At 40.4% G+C, this 19,846-nt stretch overlaps 1 protein-coding gene across 8 annotated transcripts in view; it reads left to right on the forward strand.

Annotated features, from left to right (window-relative positions):
* Nucleotides 1-16,277: 16,277 nt before the first annotated feature.
* Nucleotides 16,278-19,846, forward strand: part of LOC132394075 (transducin-like enhancer protein 4) — a 149,280-nt gene continuing 145,711 nt past the window's right edge. For all 8 annotated transcript variants that reach the window (XM_059969781.1, XM_059969776.1, XM_059969777.1 and 5 more), the window contains exons 1-4: nucleotides 16,278-16,798; nucleotides 17,055-17,152; nucleotides 18,449-18,512; nucleotides 18,651-18,695. In XM_059969781.1, the coding sequence (XP_059825764.1) occupies nucleotides 16,775-16,798; nucleotides 17,055-17,152; nucleotides 18,449-18,512; nucleotides 18,651-18,695 (231 nt within the window). In that variant the 5' untranslated portion in view covers nucleotides 16,278-16,774. The remainder of the gene's footprint in view (nucleotides 16,799-17,054; nucleotides 17,153-18,448; nucleotides 18,513-18,650; nucleotides 18,696-19,846) is intronic.

Here is a 19,846-nt window from a genome sequence, read left to right on the forward strand (position 1 = left end):
TCCATACCTCCCTTTGCAGCTCAGTCTTCAACTTCCTCATTGGAGAAACAGATTCTCAAATGTTTTGATCCTCTCTGTGCCAAAACAGCCAAAATGTTACACTTAATCTCTTATCATTTTTAAAAGACAAAATACACAGCATATTGATCAGCAGAATGTGCCATTTTGGTGTTAAAGGAGGATATGGCCGAGTTGTTACATTGGCAAATGCTCTTCTTGTTTGGCAAAAGTCGGAACAGGCTCTAAGCATCTAGAGCACATAGTTGCAGCTTGGAATCTGGGTACAGCAGCAAGAGTGACAGAATATTCTGGCATTTGGTAGTACAAAATTAATACTTCTAGAATCTTGAACTATTACAAGAATTTTTTAATACTGTGAAATGGGAAAAGATTTTCATAACAGTCCTGATGGAATGTGACATCTATTGGCACATTGAAGCGTGGAGGAAATCAGAAAGAAGCTTTTAGCATATCAGTGCAGAGGCAGTGAGTTAATTGTTTTCCAACATAACTTACTAAATTTTAAAAAAAAATTATGCTTTACATGCATGGAAATAGTATATGTACTCATCTCTAGTGATAGTATTTCTACGGCTTCTCAAGATTGTGAAATGACTATTTTTATTAGTTTCATTAGGCATGAAACAGAATGGATAGAGTATAGGCTGATATTTGGAAATGCTGCTTCAACTTGCAGAAGGTCTTCTGAACTTGTTCTGAGGGCTGAAGCTTCCAACTCAAATTATGTCATTGGATTAGGCAGGCAAGGCCAGGGGATCTCTCAAGTGAATTAATTTTACAGATGGTAACAATGTGAGTCACAAAAGATTGGGATGGAATCAGAGGGTTGAGAAGCATGGTCTTGGCCCACAATGGCATCAGTTCAGTATTCAATTTTCTTAAATACCATCTTGGTAAAGATGCCATTTAAGGCAGGTTGGCATCTTTGGGAAGCTCGTAACATTTGTGTACCAAACACAATCTTGTTGCCTTAGGGGCTTTGGTACCAGAACACCACCTGAAAACGCATTAGGCCAAGTGACTCCTTTTCTGGCCAATGGATCCATAGAAAACATTCTCCTCACTTCTGATCTCTGTTTCTGCCCATCAAAACCTAGAGATGAGCTGGGCTCACCACTAAGAGCTGGAGTAGGTCACTCACTTACTTAACTGAAGAAGCATGAATCCATTCATTGGAATGGTATGCTGAACAAGACTGAATGTTAAGTATAGGCAAGAGATTTTATCTTTCCTAGATATAGCAGATAATATTTTAGTTATTTTCTAGTAGTTTAAAGTATTTTCAATATATTTCTTATTGATTAAAATATTTATAAATATTCCTTTATTTCATTCAATGTGGATTGTAAATACATGCAGAAGTTAAAAAGTCCTTGACAATGGCACAATGTTAAAACACTGTCAGAGGTTGTTGGAGGCAGGGCCTTAGAATCTGCCACCTGAGGACGACTTGGGCTCCGAGCCGGCTTTGCTTGGGAAGGCAATAAAATTCAGTTCTCCTGGTAAATTGTAGATGAGCAAAGTAAGTTGAGCCATGGATAAATCAGTAGAGTGCGCAAGAGATTGTGGATGGCTAGCTGACCTGGTCTGGCCCACTGAGGCAACATTGACAAAGTAAGGGAACTTTGAAAATGTCTTTGTTTTGTATATTTACAGCATGTTCAATGTTGCTGCAAATGATATATTTTAGCCGATTTAATTCTCTCCCGAATGAGTTGATTTTAAATATAATTTGTTATTATGGACAGGAGCTGTCTTTTGATACCAAGCCCAAAGTTGGTCTTCATTCAGTTTCTGAGCATGGATGTCGCTGAATTATTCGATCATATTGGTTAGCACAAGGAGCCCTGTTTTGCTCATTTCTACTGTCTACATAATTGCAAATTATAAAATAAATTACTGAAAATTGATTGTGAGCAATAAACATTGTTGATATTTCTCTTCCATGAGCCAGTGGCATTGTCTGATGATAGCTTTCCAACTCCTTTCCCTCTCAGATTTCCATAAAATGGAAATTTACCTTGAGATCTTCTGATCTCTGTTCTTCAGTGCTACATTAGACATTAGGCTATGTTGTGGGACTTGCTAGTATAAGGATTTTGGGATATTTCAAAAAATATTTTCCTATGTGTTATTCTAAGTATAGAATTATAAAACAATGCTGCAGCTAGAAAGTTCCTTCTAAGTGGTGTTAAAACCCACAGTGATGTTTTAATTCAGGATCTTTTTGTGATACTTTAAAAATTAATTCAAACTTCTGTAGATGTATGTTTAAAAAATTGGCAGCAGGTACAAAATAAGCAAATATATTGAATGCATTAATCAAAACTGAGACAAGTATTATCTATAATTGGAAAACCAATAGGTCGAGCATTACCAAAGTAACTGCGTTGCTTTATAATTGCCAGGATTGAATGCTGATTACATTATTGCATACTCAAGCAATAGATTTCTTTTTGATAGCTCTAAAGTTGCTGTCAATGTTTTTTGTCTTAATTAAGGTATTCTGCTAAGTTTATTTATTGTAATGGGAAAATAAAAGTTTATATTGATGAACCTTTGGTAGAATGTGCAGTGTTTATAGGTAATAGGATATTCTTATCCTTCTGTTTTCACTCAATAGAAAATTATTCATCAATTAGTGAACAATAATTGAATTTTCTGCTCAATTTTTCAAAAGTCATCTGTTTGCTTTGAGTCCGTGATTTCAACAAAATAATGTGTTGTATTTTCTCAAAACTTTTTGGTTGAGCAACATTCTGCTTCATGATCCATCATCTTACGACCAGGTTTCAGCAAGTATTCCTATGAAAAGCTCTGTGGGAAATCTAACCTTTTACTTCACTATCAACCCCGCCGCCGCCCCCCCCCCCCCCCATTAGATGCAACAATATGGTTTTGTTTGAAATATTCTTGCAGACAGCATTTTGAATCAGGGAATCAATGCAACCAAAATGATGGAGGAATGTAACTTCTTTCATTCGCAACCAAGATCAACACTAATGAATGGTCCCTGACCAGAAACATTGACTTTGTTTGTCTTTCTGTGGCTTTACCTGCAGAGTATTTCCAGTGTTTATTTAAGGTCAACATTTATTTTCCAAGTCAAAGTGTCCTTGATTAGGTGATGGTAAAATGTTCCTTGACCGGCTGCAAGTTGTAGGTTGAAGGAATCCCTGTTATAACTGGTAAATACTGGACTCCAGAATTTGGTCCTAGTGTTAGCAAAGGCTCATTGTTATATACAATATTTACAAATCAGGATGGTGTTCAATTCTGAGAGGAACTCATAGACAAAGGTGCTCCCATGCATTTAATGCCCTTGTTCTTCTGGATGGTAAAAATCATGGGTTTATAAAGTACCTCTAAATAAGCCTTGATAGATAGCAAAATTCCATCTTGTAGATGCAATGTAAGCCACAATGCATCAATAAAAGCAGTGAAGTTTAATATGATAATAAGATGGCAATCAAGAAATCTTCTTTCTCAAATCCAGTATGCAGTCTTCCAGACGAGTAATGAGTATTCTTTCACATTCATGCTTAAGAGTTTATGGAAAGACATTGAAGACTTACTCACCACATGTTACTGTCTCTAACTTGCTTTTGGAGTGATGGGATTTCTGGGCTGGTCTGCTGCAGGTCCTGGGTGATGTAATCACCAGGATGTTAGTGTACTTTAAAGTAGTGATGTGGCTGAAAGTCAACTCTCGTGTTTGGAGGTGCCATTGGCTTGCACTTATGCAGCATGTCATTGACACCAGTCTGATAACTAAGAAAAGTTTCAGGTGAGTACTTGCCTCAATTTTAGGTAAAGTCAGAGATTTGGCTGGGTTTTGTTACATGTAGTCAAAAACAGTTATTCTCTCTTCACCATCTTAATTCCATGTCTGGAGGAAGCCAGCAATAAGGTCTGTTTATTGCATCTAATTTTTTTTGGCATTTGTCCTCACCACAACATTGGAAGTATCAGACAACATTCATTTGGAAGTTGCCACATTGCCCCTGTCCATATATAGCTTACTTTTAGATCCTAATAAGTTCATTTTCTTTATGAACCTAGAATATTGTATATCTTTGGATATTCTTTGATTTGACTTGTCAATATATCTTTGTACAGTCCCTTTGTTTTCCTAATGTCCCATTTAATTTCACTTTTACACTTATTACGTTTCAGGTGTTTAGTTGTAATGAGTTTTCAGTATAATACATAGGTTCTCCCTTTTTCATCTACCCTCATACACCTTGTCACCCAGGTGCTCAGCAACTCCATCCTTTTTCTTTGTAGAAACGTGCTACCCTGAATTTCCAGAATCTCCTTTCCAAATATTTCCTTTGCTCTGAAACTGATTGACTTTCAATAGCTATTCCCTATTTGGCTTTGCTAAATTATTTTTCACTCTAGTTACCTTAATCTAGAAGCTTTATTCGAATCTTAAAGCACAATACTACTACTGATGCTCATCCCTTCTGCCCAGCATCATGGACTCAAACTAAATACAGATTTGACCATCTCTCTTGTTGGGCTAGTTACTACATATTGGCTAAAAATCTTGAGTTCAGTTTGGGAATTATGCACCATACAGTATATATCTTGAGTGCAATTTGGGAATTGCATGCCACCTATACCTTTTACACTGCTGTAACCTAGTTAATATTAGGGTCATTGAAATCTCACACTTTTATAGCCTGAGTGCCTTTTATACTTGTTGGAAATTTGCCAATAAATACAAGTTGATAAATTTATATATTGGTTTATTATTGTCACATGTACAGTGAAAATGTTGTCATGCATTTCATTCATCCAGATGAATTCATTACAACAGTGAATTGAGGAAGTATAAGGTCAAATAATAATAAGTGCAGAATAGGTCTTACAGTACAGAGAAAGCATGATGCAAGTAGACAATAAGGTGCAAAGTTTTATTGAGGTAGACCATGATGTTAAAAGTCCATCTTATCATACTAGGGAACTGTTTTATAGTCTTTTAATAGTGGGATACGTGATTTCAGACTTTTGTATCTCCTGCATAATGGGAGGGATGAGAAGAGAGAATAATCTGGGTAGGTTTAGTGTTCGATTATGCTGGCTGCTTTAGTGAGGCAGTGAGAAATGTAGCCAGAATCTATGGAGGAGGGGCTGGTTTCTGTGATGTGCTGAACTGTGTCCACACATCACTGTAGTTTCTTGTGTTCACCTGCAGCGCCGCTTCCATACCAAGCATGATATGTTCGGATAGAATGTTTTCTACAGTGCATTGATAAAAATTGATGGGGGTCAAAGGGGACATGCCACATTCCATTAGCTTCTCGAGGAAGATGCACAGGTGAGCTTTCTTGGCTGTGGTGTCAATGTGTTTGGACCAGGACATTGGTGATGTTCACTTCTTAAAACTGGAAGCTCTGAGCTCTCGAACGTAGGACCATTGATATAGACAGGAGTATGTGCCTTGCCCTTTTCCTGATATCATTGTCCATCTCTTTTTTCTTCACTGACATTGAGAGAAATATTGTTTTCATGACATCACTAGTGTTTGAAGATCTATAATACATTCACAACAGTGTTCTTGCCTCTCCTCTGTTCAATTCTGCCAATAGATTTATCGGCAAATACATGTTAGTATTTTCTCCTTCTGCTTCTGGATCAGTCTGGCAGCTTTATCTTCCAGGACTTCACCAGCAGTTAGGCGGTCTTGGTGTTAGTTACTCAAGCCTCTCATCCAGAATGCACTCTGTACCTTTACTCCTTCTTCACTTCTTCCAGTTTGTGTTCTATATAGTGTGGTACCAACTTGTCAACTTGAGAAGGATGATAAATAAAATGTCTGTCAGAAAGAGATTCCATTGTTCATGTTTGATTTGATACCATTAGACTTAGTGATATCTAGAAGCAATGTTGAGTGTTCCTAGTGCCTCCAAGACAAACGTTCCCATCTCTTGCGAAACAGAAGCCAAATGTTCCTATCTCTGCCATGTTGACTGAAAACAATTAATCTGTAGAACTTTGTTTTTGCATTTTGTAGCTTTGTATGTTAGGGATTCTGTGTTATTTCAGGCCTGGTTAAACATGGGGAAATCATATTTCTCTGTGACCATGCCTTCTGACAAATCTATGTATTCAGCAAGAAGAATAATTGTTGTTACATAGTGGGAACATCAGAGTACAACACGTAAACTAGGTTAATAGATATAAAATTATTGCAGTGCAACGTGGAAACAGTCCCTCGTCCCACTAACTCCACGCTGATCATCAAGCATACACTTCCTCTAACCCTATACTAATCCTATTATTATACATTGCTTTAACTCTCCCCAGATTCCACCACCCACCTACACACTAGGGGCAATTGACCTACCAACCTACGCACCATTTGAATGTAGGAGGATACTGGAGCACACATGATCACAGGAAATCCTGTAGACTCCACGAAAACAGCACTGTGAGATAACAGCTCCGACACCTGCACGACCATGTTGCAGACAATTGTGCTTTACGTAGTACAATAACAAGTAATAACTCTGAAATGTGACTATATTAGTCATAGTCACAAAAAATGTACAGAATAATCATCATTGTAGTCTGTGACATAGTTAGAATTCAGGAGAAGAATCCTTGACTTGAGGAATGAAAGATGGACTGTGTAGAATTAGATGGAAATAAGGAACTGAAATGATGGTGTTATGTTGCTGGGTATGTACTGTATGTTACCTATTAATGAGCAAAGGAAAGAGGAATATTTATCCAACAGATACAAGAATATGGGAGAACTTTGGAGCAATATTGAAAGACTCCAGCTATCCCAATAGATACTGGGGGTGGGGGGGAGAAAAAGAAATTGTACAATTCAAAAGAAATGTATGTAACAGAGCCTTCTTATTCATTTTCCTTTCTAATAGAAAAGGAAACCATGTCAGATTAATCGTAATGCAAACAAAATGCTGGAGGAACTCAGCAAATGAGGCAGTACCTATTGAAGAAATAACCAGTTGACATTTCAGGCCAAGACCCTTCATTGGGACTGGAAAGGAAGGGAGAAGATGGCAGAATTAAAAGGTAGGAGAAGGGAAGGAGGGCAAACTAGAATTAGATAGGTTAAGCCAGGTGAGAGGGTAGATAGATGGGTATTGGAGGTGGGAGAGCGGAGGTGAGAAACTGGGAGGTGATAGGTGGAAAAAGTAAAGAGAGATAGATACTTTATTGACCCCAAAGGAAACTACAGTGCACAGATATACAAATACTAGAGGAGAAGTAAGAAAGAATAAAAAGTGTTACGTCAAGCAGTCTAACAGGAGAGGGTCATCACTTCTCCGGCTATGATTGACTCATTATAGAGCCTAATGGCTTGTGGTAAGAAGGACCTCATATAGTGTTCTTTGGAACAACGCAGTTGTCTTAATCTATTATTGAAAGTGCTCCTCTGTTTGGCCAAGGTGGAATGCAGAAGGTGGGAAACATTTTCCAGAACTGCCAGGATTTTCTGTAGGGTCCTTCGTTCTACCACGCACTCCACAGTGTCCAGTTTGACTCCTATAACAGAACCAGCCTTTCTAATCAGTTTATTGAGCCTGTTGGCATCACCGTATTGGATGCCATTGCCCCAGCATACCGCCACATAGAAGGTTGTACTGGTGACAACAGACTGGTAGAATATGTGAAGGAGAGGCCTGCATAATCCAAAGGACTTCAGTCTCCTCAGGAAGTAGATGCGACTTTGACCCTTCTCCTACACAGCCTCTATGTTGGTTCTCCACTCAAGTCTGTCATCCAGGTGCACTCCCACGTGTTTGTAGGCCCTCACCATATTCTTATCCTCACCATCAATAGTAACAACAAGTTGTGCAGCCTTAGTCTTCCTAAAGTCCATCACTATTTCCTTTGTCTTATTAATGCTGAGCTGCAGGTCATTGAGCTTGCACCATTTGACAAAGTTCTTCACCAGGGCTCTATATTCATCCTGCCGTCCTCCTTTTATGCACCCAACTATTGCTGAATCATCAGAGAATTTCTGCATATGACATGACACAGCGTTGTATCAGAAGTCCGAGCTATACAGGGTAAACAGTAAAGGAGCCTGGAGGCTGTGGAGTCCCAGAGCTAAAATCAGAGAGAAACTGGACCTTGGGGAAAAAAGGGAAGGAGGAGGAGGAGTGCCAGATCATCTTTCCCCTCCCTTTTCAGTCCCGATGAAGGATCTTGGCCTGAAATTTCAACAGCTTAAGCTTATATTCCTCTATAGATGCTGTCTGACCAGTTTATTTCTTCCAGCATTTTGATCATGTTTACTCCCGATTTATAGCATCTGCAGAATCTCTTGTGTCTATCTCAGGTTAAGGTTTAGGTATCAAAAAAAGGATAAGAGGATGTTTCAGTGGGAGAATGGAGAAACAATAGAATGCAGATGCTGGAATCTGGAGCAAAGTAAAAACAAACACCGTGGTAAGCAGTAGCTATGAGGTGGAAAGGGAATTGTTTATGTTTCAGATATGTAGCCTGAATCAGGACCGATAATGGAGAAGAGATAGCCAGTATAAAGAGGAGAGAGGAAGGGTGGTTAAGTTCAGATCCAGATTAGTTTATTGTCGTGTACACCAGGATGTAATGAAATTCCTTGGTTACAGGGGTTGGTGGGTGACAGATAGGCTGATAAACAAGTTGGTTCCGAGCTGCCTTGACTACACATTTTCTCATTCTCTCTCCTGAAACATGGTTATCCCTTTCTTGCAGTGTCTCCTGTCTCTGCTACATATGGTCTAAAGATGAATTCTTCCATTCTAAGCCAACTGAAATGTTCTCCTTTCTCAGGAAATGTGGTTTCTCTCTTACTGTTGTTGATGGAGCCCAAATCACATATTTCTTTCTTTTCTTGGGGTACATCTGCCTTCACTAGCCCCTGCTCTGCAAGCAGTATAGAGTAAGAGTTCCTCTGGTCCGCACTTTTCATCCTACCAGCTTCCACATCTAGCAATTCATCCTTCATTATTTCCACCAGTTGCAACAAGATCCCACCACAAGCCACAATTTCCCCTCCCCAGCTTTCTCTGCCTTCTGCAGGGGCCACTCTGTCAATGACTCCTAGTCTGCTCGTTCTTCCCCATGACACTCTTCCTGGCAATTGCAAGTGGTGTAACATTTTCACTTGTGCCATCTCCTTTATAGCCATCCAAGGACCTAAACAGTCCTCCCAGGTGCATATTTTCATGTGCACTTCCTCCAATCTCACATCCTGTTCAGGGTCAAAGTTCAAATGTTCAAAGGTTCATTTATTATCAAAGTATGTATCCAGTATCCAACTCCGAGATTCTTCTTCTCCAGATAGCCACAAATAAACCATGGAAGTCAGTTCAAAGAGAAACAACAAACCCACCCTGCCCCACATAAATAAAGAATGGCAGCACAATCATCAACCCCCAAGCTCCCCTCCCCCCCACACAAAAAGCAACAAGAACATCGGCCCCCAAACCACCTCCTCCCACATGGAATGCAACAAGACATTGCCCCCCACCAAGCCTATCTCCATCTGCACAAAACACAACAAGGACATTGGCCCCCAAAACGCCTCTTCCCCACACAATGGGAAAGAATGTGCAACAACACAGAATATAAAAACCCCGAGACTGAAAAGGTCCATAGCCCATAAACCAAATTCATTACGCAAAACATTGGTAAAATCCTCCAACATCATCGTAAGAGACAGACACTACTTAAGTGCGCAGGCCTACCCTTCAGGCACAGCGATAGGCCACACAGGCTCCTTCTCTGGCAGCAGAAGGATCCCACCAGCCATCAAAAGACAGGTAGTCGGCATTGAATCCTCGTTCATCTTTGCCATTTGCCTCAGGGCTTCTAACTTCCTGGTTGCTTTAATTGGCAAATAATGGAAGCTTTAATTGGTGAAATGGAGTCAAACATCGGCTCACACTCCGTCTTGTGGTTTCTTTCCCTTGAGAATCGTGCTTCCTTCCCCAAATCTTGTCGTAGACAGCAAAGCATTGAATCGCTCAGTTGATCTTCGAACTGTAAATCACAGGCTCAAGCAGTTCCAGAAACATATTTAAGATGAAAAACAGATGTAAAAGAAGTGAAATAAACAGTTTTGTGGTTTATCCAGTAGATGTTGATGGAGAGAGCATTGTACGCCGGTGCCATCTTGACAAATGTTAAAGTAGATTAATTATCAAGGTTCAATGTACATTTATTATCGAAGTATACAACCTTGAGATTTGTCTCCTTATGGGCAGCCACAAAACAAAGAACCCCAAAAGAAGCCAATGTAAAAAAAAACTGTCAAACACCCAATGTGCAGAGGAAAAAAAACTGAACAAACTATAAAAATATGCAAAAATGTTCAGAACTGAAGTTTTGTGAAAGACACAAAGCCAGGCATCACTGCTGCTGCAGCAGGCCACAGCTTCAGTTCAACACTGAGCCAAGTAATCACCACAGAGCAGGACTGACCTGTCCCTTGCCTCCAGATCTGACTTTTCCACCTTTTTAATCTAGCCCAATGTTTTAATCGACTAAACATCAGGTTGTTCCTCACTCTCAGACTGCTCGGGGTCCTGGACCCTGCCACCACAATTGGGACCATACCTGAGCTTCCCAATTCAACCCAGTGTTAAATCGATCAAGTGTCTAGCCTTTCCTTGCTCTCAGAGATGCCTCAACCCTGCTTCTGCCTCTGCTTGCCTTGAGCCTCCACTCACCTCGCCTCTCCATTGTTAGTGGTGATAATTATTAACAAAGTACTTAGTAGTTTTCTTTGCCACTGATTAAGTAGCTGTTGAGTTTGCCCATGCCCTCCTAACTGCATTTGGTGTTCCTGATATGGTTTCGTCTGCATCAGCAAAACCAAACGCAGGTTAGATGACTGGCGGAGCATCTATGCTCCTGTCCACAATGGCTATTCAGAACCCTGGTTAATAGCCATTTCAACTCCCCTTCCCATTCTCACACCACTTTCTGTGCTTGGCCAGGTTGAAGCCCAATGCAAACTAAAAGAACAAGACTCGCATTCTGCCTGGATTGTGTACAATGCAATGATAGGGACACAGAACTTCCCTATTGCTAGTAACCCTCTCCTCCCACATTTCCCCCCCCCCCCCACTTCTCCTATTGATCAACCTCTGGTCCTCCCGTTTTTCTTCCTTTTCCCAGATCCCTTGCAATCTTACTGCAGCCTCTCATTACCCATTTTGTTCCCTTCCCTTCTCTTGGTTCCATCCACCTGCTACCCACACATACTGTCCATCGTATCCCCTTCAACTCTTGGTTCCATCGGCCATTCATCTCTCCCTTCCTTGTTTCCCATGACCTCTTCCTTACTTATCAGATTTCTAACTTCTGTGTCTCCATTTACCATCCTCCTAACTACCTAACCCTCCTATCACATGACTCCATCTCTTTTAACCCCTTTCTTCCCTGTCTCAGTTTCTCAATTCTACCATCTCTTCCCAATCTGGCTCCCTTTTGCCCATCATTCTTCACCCCTCCTCAGACCACCCATTATCTGGTTCTTTTTCACCAGATCCCTCTTCTTCTCTTTACACCAGCTATCTTCTCTCTTTACTCTCAGTCATGAGGGAGGGTTTCGACTCAAAATGCCAGCATTTTTCTTTCCTTTCTCCACCCACCACAGGTGAGCTTTTTCAGCCATTTTTAAAAATGTCTGCGGGAGAATCTTTGGGAAGCAGGTTTGATAGCGTCAAGAGAAAAGCAAGAAGTGATAAAGTATAAAAGTAATCAACTGAATCAGGGTTCTTTTTGCTGAGATGTAAAACAGAATGAACCTCTTCAAGGAGGACATAGCCAATATCCCACAGGGCACAATACCACAGGGGAGAGAGGAAGAGCATCCGAAGTTAGATTTCCCTGGATGACTAAGTGTATGCATATTAAAATGAAACTGGAAAAAGAGACTTATGATAAATGTCAAATTCATAATGAAGTAATAAAGTTTAACATCGAGAGTACAGAGGAAAACTGAACAGGAAATTTTTGTGATAAAATATGGAATGCAAAGGACTAAATCTGCGGGTAATCTACTTGCAAGCCTAATGTATTTTGTAAACACACAGATAATAAAAGGAGCTTTCAAAATAATGTGAAAAAATTAGGGAGGCTGAGTTACAAGTTGTTAATTTTACAACACAGAGGATGTGGTAAAATGTTCAATGTCTTGGTAAAAGATGAGAAATTAGATAGGATGAGAGAAGATAAAAGGGAAGTAATGAAAAGATTGCCAATGCTCAGAGGAAAGAAAACAGATCACTGTATCTTGGATGTATTTTATTTTACAGAGAGAAGTAATAGTTTGTTTGGGCACAATTTTCTATTACCAATGTAACACATTGCTCAAAAGACAGAAGAAGTATAAATGAAGTAATTACAGGCCAGTCAGACTAACATGGAATCATTTTCAGGACCAAAATCTGGGACAAAATTGTCACCAAGAATATTCAGGAGTGTAATGCTAAGACAGGGCTCAAGTGGGTATGATTCCATTCTGGAAATATTTTGTAAAATTAGCCTTCTGTGCATCACTACCAATCCATCAATGGCGCTATTTTAAAGGGTTTTCAGAAGACGTCTTGGTTTTATGCGGGGCAGTGAATCATTATTATCTCAGACACCATTGAGAAAAAGGCTAAAAGGAACTCTACTGTGTAGGAAATGCCATTTCTGAACAGGATCTTACCTGAAATGCACGTAAAATGCTGGTGGTCCTCAGCAGCTCAGGCAGCATTCATGGAGGGGAAGAAACAGCCAACTTTTCAGGCCAGGTCCCTTCCTCAGGACTGGAAAGGAAGGGGTCAGAGGCCAGAATAAGAAGGTGGGGGAGGGGAAAGAGTACAAGCTGGCAGGTAATAAGTCAGACCATGTGAGAGGGTGGGGGAGGTGGTGAAGTAAGAATCTTGGAGGGGATAGTGGAAGTGGTAAAGGGCTGACTTAGAAGGAATCTCCCAGGAGAGGACTGTGGACCATGGGAGGAGGAGAAGGAGGAGGGGAACCAGAGGGACTTGTTGCACAGGTGAGGAGAAGAAAAGGGGTGAGGTGGTATGGGGAATGGAAAGTGGGAGAAGGAGGAAAGTGGGGGCATGTTGGAAATGACCAGAGGTTAAAGAAATCGATGTTCATGCCATCAGGTTAGAGGCTACCCAGGTGAAATATGAGGGGGTTATTCCCAATCTAGTGCAAATGCAAAAGTGTTGCTTCGAGTCTGGATAGTGAATCTGGGTGCAGTGGCAGGAAGAGGACTAAGAGTGTTGGGTGATAGGGGAATTGTTGGGAATGAAATTTGTGAATGGTGAAGTTGGGGACTGAAAAGGGAAGGTGAGAATGCGAAATGTGGTTAGGGCTGGTGGGCGAGGGGGGGGGGAGGGACGAAGAATCCCAAAATATATCTCAAACTGGTCTTAATCTGCACTGTAACCTTTTTGCACTGGCTGTGCCCAATAATGGTCAATTCCATAACAGCGGGAGCAACGCATCATGTTCCATCTGGATAGCCTGCAACCTCAGGTGATGAACGTCAATTTATCGCACTTCCAGTAATCCCCCCTCGCTCCTTTATTCCTGTCCATAGATGCTGCCTGATTTGCTGAGTTCCTCCAGCATTTTTCTTTGTGGGTGTTGCTCAAGTTTTCTAGCATCTGCAGAATCCCTTGTGTATAAGATCGTATCGGTGACTGGGAATAGTCATGGAGGTTCAAATTCTGAAGCCCCCTGACAGAGTGGCAGAAGTACAAACTGATCCACCCAGTCATTGTGGTCTCCTTGTACTAGTATTGATTGTTGAGATGCTCCATAACTAACATTATAAGGCATAAATGGGATTATTAAGTTCTTAACTGAGGAAACTGGTCAAAGTCACAGAGCTCAAATTGGACTGATGGGCAATCACAGTCCACTTTCTTTTTAAAGTTCCAAATAATGAAGCAAATGCAGAATAAAATGGCATCTACTTTGCTCATTTTGTGTTACCGACATTGACTGCATTGTGATGTTGTTGTGACACAGACAATACTCCCCCGGCTTGGTAATATTCGACTCATTTTCCATATGGAAAACAGACATACTGCTGGCCAATTTAGATGCCAAGTCAGGCGATGATGCGAAGAATTAAAGGAGTGATGTCCATTGTTGAATCTGTAAACACCACAAAGGTTGGAGTTGTTTCAAAGCTGCGATTTACGAGTCTCATATGATGGCAAACCTGTTCAGTTTTGCTGTCATTGTTTGTGATAAAGAATAATAAGCCTGGATGAGACAAGGCATCCATCTTGTGGCAATTATAGAAGCAGACACCATACTGCAGAAGCTGGAATCCTTTTGCTGAGTTTTACTTTCTAGATTGTTACATTTATGGTGACCTGATATTGTTAATTGCATGGTTTGATAACTCTAAATTATAATTTTGCTGTTGATCAGACACTTCAGAATTCTCAAGAAGCTTACTCAAAAACCAAATTCTTCAACTGGGTAGACTTACTGGTTGACAATATTATAATTTAGTGTTGATGCCATTCACTGTCAATTCCAAAGCACCTATCCTGACTAGTATAATTTTCAAGCCATATACAGTCTAGACGTGCCACAGTCGAACCACGAGTGCCATTCTTTGCCGGCAGAAGTTTTGTGAGTTTAGAGTATTTATTTCAGCTACGTAGTTGCCGAACGTCAGAAAATTGTCTAAATGGAGTAACTGAAATTGACACCAATACAAAGGCATTTTGTTTTAAACTCAAGCTTCCTTTCAGCGTCATTCAATCAAAAGACAAGCTGATAAGAATGTAAACAGAAACCGGAAAGAGCGAAGGAAGCAATATCTTAAAACATAATACAGGAACATTTATTGTCAAGGGAAACACTCATGTTGCAGCATTTTTTTGCCAAAAGGAAATAAAGTATAAAGGTTCACGAAAAACTGATGTAAATACCAAGAAACCCATTACAAGACTAATTGACAACCTCCCCATCTTTCGGTTTTCAAGCAAAATTATTTTTCGACCCACCGCAGAGTTCCAACTGCGGGAAGCCGCAACAGCTGTTAATGGATATTATTTCGCAGACGTTATTTTTTTTAGCCCTTATGAGTCAAAATTTACAGCGCTGTTAGTAATTTGGCCAGCATTGTCCGCATTGGGCAGAGATCTTTTATTTGTTCTTATTAACTGCGTTTTAACCTGTCACTTACAGTGATGAATCTAATACTACAAGTAACGTGCCGCTTCACCTCTCTTTAAATGTTGCATTGATTTAACAATTGCATTGAAGTTGTAGCCAGAAAGTGGTTAGCAAGAAATCTTCGAAATTATCCACGTTCAAACCCATCTATTCTCCTTTCAGATTCGCCCTCGATCACTAAAGGAGGCATTGCTGTAGTAAGGAGCGCAAACGTTGATGTGACTGCAGATATAATTTACGATTTGGTTGTTTTTGAATTGAGCTTTGTTAACCAAATATTGAAACGAAAGTTAAAACATGTCAAATACTGGAAGGTACAACGAAGTGTTTCCGACCCCCACCCTCATCTCTTTGCTCAGAGGTCGGTGTTTATGGAGTCCTGCGAGTCCCCGATCTTTTTAAAATACGCTGTAATGACAGATTGCTCGAGTATTTTGCAAAGAGACATCCGACCCTAATTAGCCGACATTTCATACAGCGCTCGGGTGGAGTGGAGCACAAGAGAAAAACATTCTCATTCCATGAAACGCCGGCAGAGCCCCACGTTACTTTGATTGACAGATGAACAAATGTTTCCTCTCCCTTTTTTCCCAACTTTTCACTTGCGCTAGAGGGAGGGGTAAGAACCAGCCAAGCCCCAGCGAACGGCTGCTAGCCTTCCGCTATGAGGCGTCAGCTTTGCACTTTTCCCCATCGCCTATTGGTCACTGCTTCGACTACGCGTCAACGCCCCACGTGGGATGAACAGCCACGCCCGCTCACGATTGGAGAACCTAACAATGTGGGCGGTCTTGCAGGTGAGACTCCGCCTCTACCCTGCGGCGATTGGTTAATGAATCGTAACTGACATGTTGCTGCGAACAGAGAACCCGAGAGTTCAATTTTGTGATTGGTCGAACGCCGATGCTAATCACGATTGTCGGCGCGGCTGCTACTTTGGTCGGCATTCTGGGAATTGTAGTCTGTGTGTCCGCTTTCTTTGAGTAGTTTTGTTTCAAGTTAATGGGCAATGAGACTACAATATCCAAGACGCAGCTCGCCAACAGCCCTCCCTCCTTTTGGGGCTGGGGGAATAGGCGAAGTATCGCATCTCTCCACCTCCAGTTTCTCTCGCTGAAGTGAAGTTGACCGGGGTGAGAATATGTAAGAATGTTAATGACACCGTGCTTCTAAATTTGGTAAACACAAGTCATTACTTTCGCATGTTATCGGATGAAGGGCAGAGGGAAAGCAGCCGCCTCCGAACTCTGATTGCAGGTTGGCCGCGCTTCTTCCGCTCCCTTTACTGCTGGAGAGATGGTGTAAGGTCGCAGCGAGCTGCTGCCCGCCGGAGCGGAGCGTAGCCCAGCCGAGGCGAATCTCGGATCGGCGGGCGGGCGGGCATTTCTGCAACCCTCTCCCGAATGTTCCACTTTGTTTCATCGTTTGCTTTCTGGCATCTTGGAGCTTGCTACATTCAGTCGGATCTCGTACAACTTGGCGACTTTCAAATTAAACAACTTGAATGAGACAACTCTGCTAAAAAAACATTGAGACGGCTTAAGAGGAAAGATAACAAAATCCCAGCGCGATGTATCCTCAAGCTAGACATCCAGTAAGTTTTTGTGTGTGTGTGTGTGTGTTTATTTTTCTTTTGCTGCTTTCCAGAACATCAGTAACACGCGGATTCTAGCTTTTTTTTAACACAACGTCGACTTAATTACAATCTTGCAATTAATATTTGCAGACGTGCAGAATATAATGTTTGAGTTTGCTTTCTCATAATTATTAATAAATGAGAATCTCATGAGATCGTAGGTCGATTACCAGTTTGACTCGGTATTGATGCTCGTTTGTGTTTATCTTTGCAGGCGCCTCACCAACCCGCACAGCCCTTTAAATTTACCATCTCCGAATCGTGCGATCGCATCAAAGAAGAATTTCAGTTCTTGCAGGCGCAGTATCACAGGTAGAACGACTGGCTTTCTAGTTATACAGATCTGACAGCATGAAAGGGTCTAGAGTACAGGAAAAATCCAGTATATTTAATTGTCAGCCCTCTTCTGTCTTGCCCGCTCCGGGCGCTAGGTTGTGGTCCGTACTGTTCACGCTTCTTGTGCTGGCGGCTTTCTTTCCTCAATCATCTCCTCCCTTTTTAGTTGTCTGATGTAAAATGATCTCTCCGACACTCATCCAGTTTGGTTGAAGATGGTATTCTAGTGCAAATCGCACTCTGTAGTGTCGGCGATGTAGGACAGATGGATTTTTTTGCATCATTTAGAGAAGCAATGATGCCGTGGGAGGGATTATTTTTACTTAATTTTGTTGCTGAATCCTGTATTTAGTTTCTTGTAAAATGTATTTTCTAACAGTTGGAAGAGTGATTTTTGCAGGAGGGATTATTCATATTCATGTTATCCCCGTTTATTAGTATTTTTGAAACGCTTTAATGTTTCAATGTTATTTTCGATATTGATTTTCCGCCGTTGCTCTTTGGCTCGCTTTCACGTTTCTGCTTCATGTGAAGTGATGATGAAGGAGTAATGTGCTCTCGATTAGGCTCTGCTCATTCGCCTAACACGCCGAGGCTTCAGTGTCAAACAATCGCATTTTTCATTTCGTAAATCCCCCAAATCTGGATTAAAATCGCGCTGCTTTGTACTGTTTGGCAAATCAGCATCAACGATGAATTTTTCCCTCTCTCTCAATATTGAAACATTTAATATCGCCTGTGCCGATTTGTGTAGCGGACGTAGAGCTTTTTGCTGGGGTGCTGATTGCCTTTCTTCAACATTTGTGGAGTAGTGTCCCTTTTCTTATTTACCGATAAAATAAACTTTAATATCAGTGCGTTGGCGTGACTAATCCTGGAACAATTCTAGACCTCCTAACAGTTCTACGTATTTTTATGGATTTGAGTCAAGCATATTTTAATTGCTAAGTAATAGTTGAAATTTCTGTGGTAATTAATGCAGTATATTACTGAAAAAAATAACGGTGGCGTGTTTGCCATGTTCGATTGTGTGAGCTTTGGTATTTTACTTATTAAAATCAATCTCTGAGTATATACTGTCATATTTTGACATATATCATAAATCATTTCCAGAAGAGTAAAATGCACAACAGCACTAATTAAGTGCGCCCTGCCTTGGTAAGGCAGCCCCTCTGATGAGCCGGGTACAATCATTTATGTAGAGTGTTGCCTGCAGCGCAGGCTATAAAATATCCATGTTGTATCTTGAACCATCTTTCTTTCCTTAAACAGTTTGAAATTGGAATGTGAAAAACTAGCCAGTGAAAAGACGGAAATGCAGCGCCACTATGTCATGGTAAGTTTTTCAAAATATCTTGGGCTTCAGTTTTGTTGTCATTGGTTGATAATGCGTCAGTTTGTATCTTTATCTGTTGTTTGTGACTGATAAACTGTGGATTATCCAGTACTATATCTGATTTCTTTATTTTCGCAGTATTATGAAATGTCTTATGGTCTGAATATAGAAATGCACAAACAGGTACGTATCCTTCATTTTAATGGCTATTTGTTACTTGAAAATGCTTTATCAGGCTTTTAAACAGCTTTTCATAAGATACCCTGAAAGGTTATGATGAACATTTGAAAGTTCTGTGCTGACAAAGGCATATAAATTTTAACTGAATTATCAAACTCCTTAAAGCTGATGCTGACTGCAGAGACCTAACCTTGAAACAGTTGTATAAAACCAAATCGAGTGGTTGAGTGCTCCTTTCGAAGTGAGTTTGTTCCATATTTAAGAAAAGACTGTTTTCACAAGTCAGAATTCTAATATCAAGAGTTATTAACAGTGACAATTACCTTCCTGTCCTTTCAGGGTTAAATGTTTAAATTCAAAAATATAAAATGCATTACAACTTTTCAGCACACAACATAAATATATTTTTGGGCATCGATGAAAACTTTTACATTTCAGTGTTATTTTGTATAATTGACAAGTTTGAAGTTAAAACACCAATGCCTTTTATTTTTGTTCATAGTGGGGCTCAGTTGATCTTCTGTGATTTCTAAAATATCTCATTGATCATTCGCCTGTATTTTACTTGGTGATTCTTTCAGTCTTGTGGAAAGACAGTGACAGTGCACTGATATATTGTACTTGTCAGCATGATTTATAATTTCACTCTCAGCCATAGTACCAGGCATGTAAATCAAACAATGTCTCCATTGTTGTGCTTAGTAACTTCATTAAAGGTATTTTACTACCATAGTGTGAGACTCTGCTTGAGGGGTGCAGATTTAACCACTTGTAAAATGTGTATGTATCGTAATTTCCTATCTATGAAAGAGTCTTTTCTCAATTACTGTACCAAGCTAAGTGCGAGTATGGTTTTCTGTTGCTATAACATTTTGGATGCAACCCAGTGACACTTTGTGTTCTTTTTAAAGGAAAGCTAATCCTACCAAGTGACACAATTTGTTTGATTTATAAAGAACTGGGGAGGGGGGGGGGGGGGAAGTAGAATCCATTATCCATTTTCCACAATTGTTCTCACTGATGAGCACTTAATGAATAAGAAATGTCTTTTGGTAGACAATGGAATACTTTCGTAGATAACTCATAGTTATTGTAATACAAGAAACAAATCATGGTTAGTGGTAGTTCTCTGCTCCCTCTCCCTTCAAACTGAT

The sequence above is a fragment of the Hypanus sabinus genome, chromosome 5, assembly GCF_030144855.1.
Source record: "Hypanus sabinus isolate sHypSab1 chromosome 5, sHypSab1.hap1, whole genome shotgun sequence".
NCBI classification, from domain to species: domain Eukaryota; kingdom Metazoa; phylum Chordata; class Chondrichthyes; order Myliobatiformes; family Dasyatidae; genus Hypanus; species Hypanus sabinus.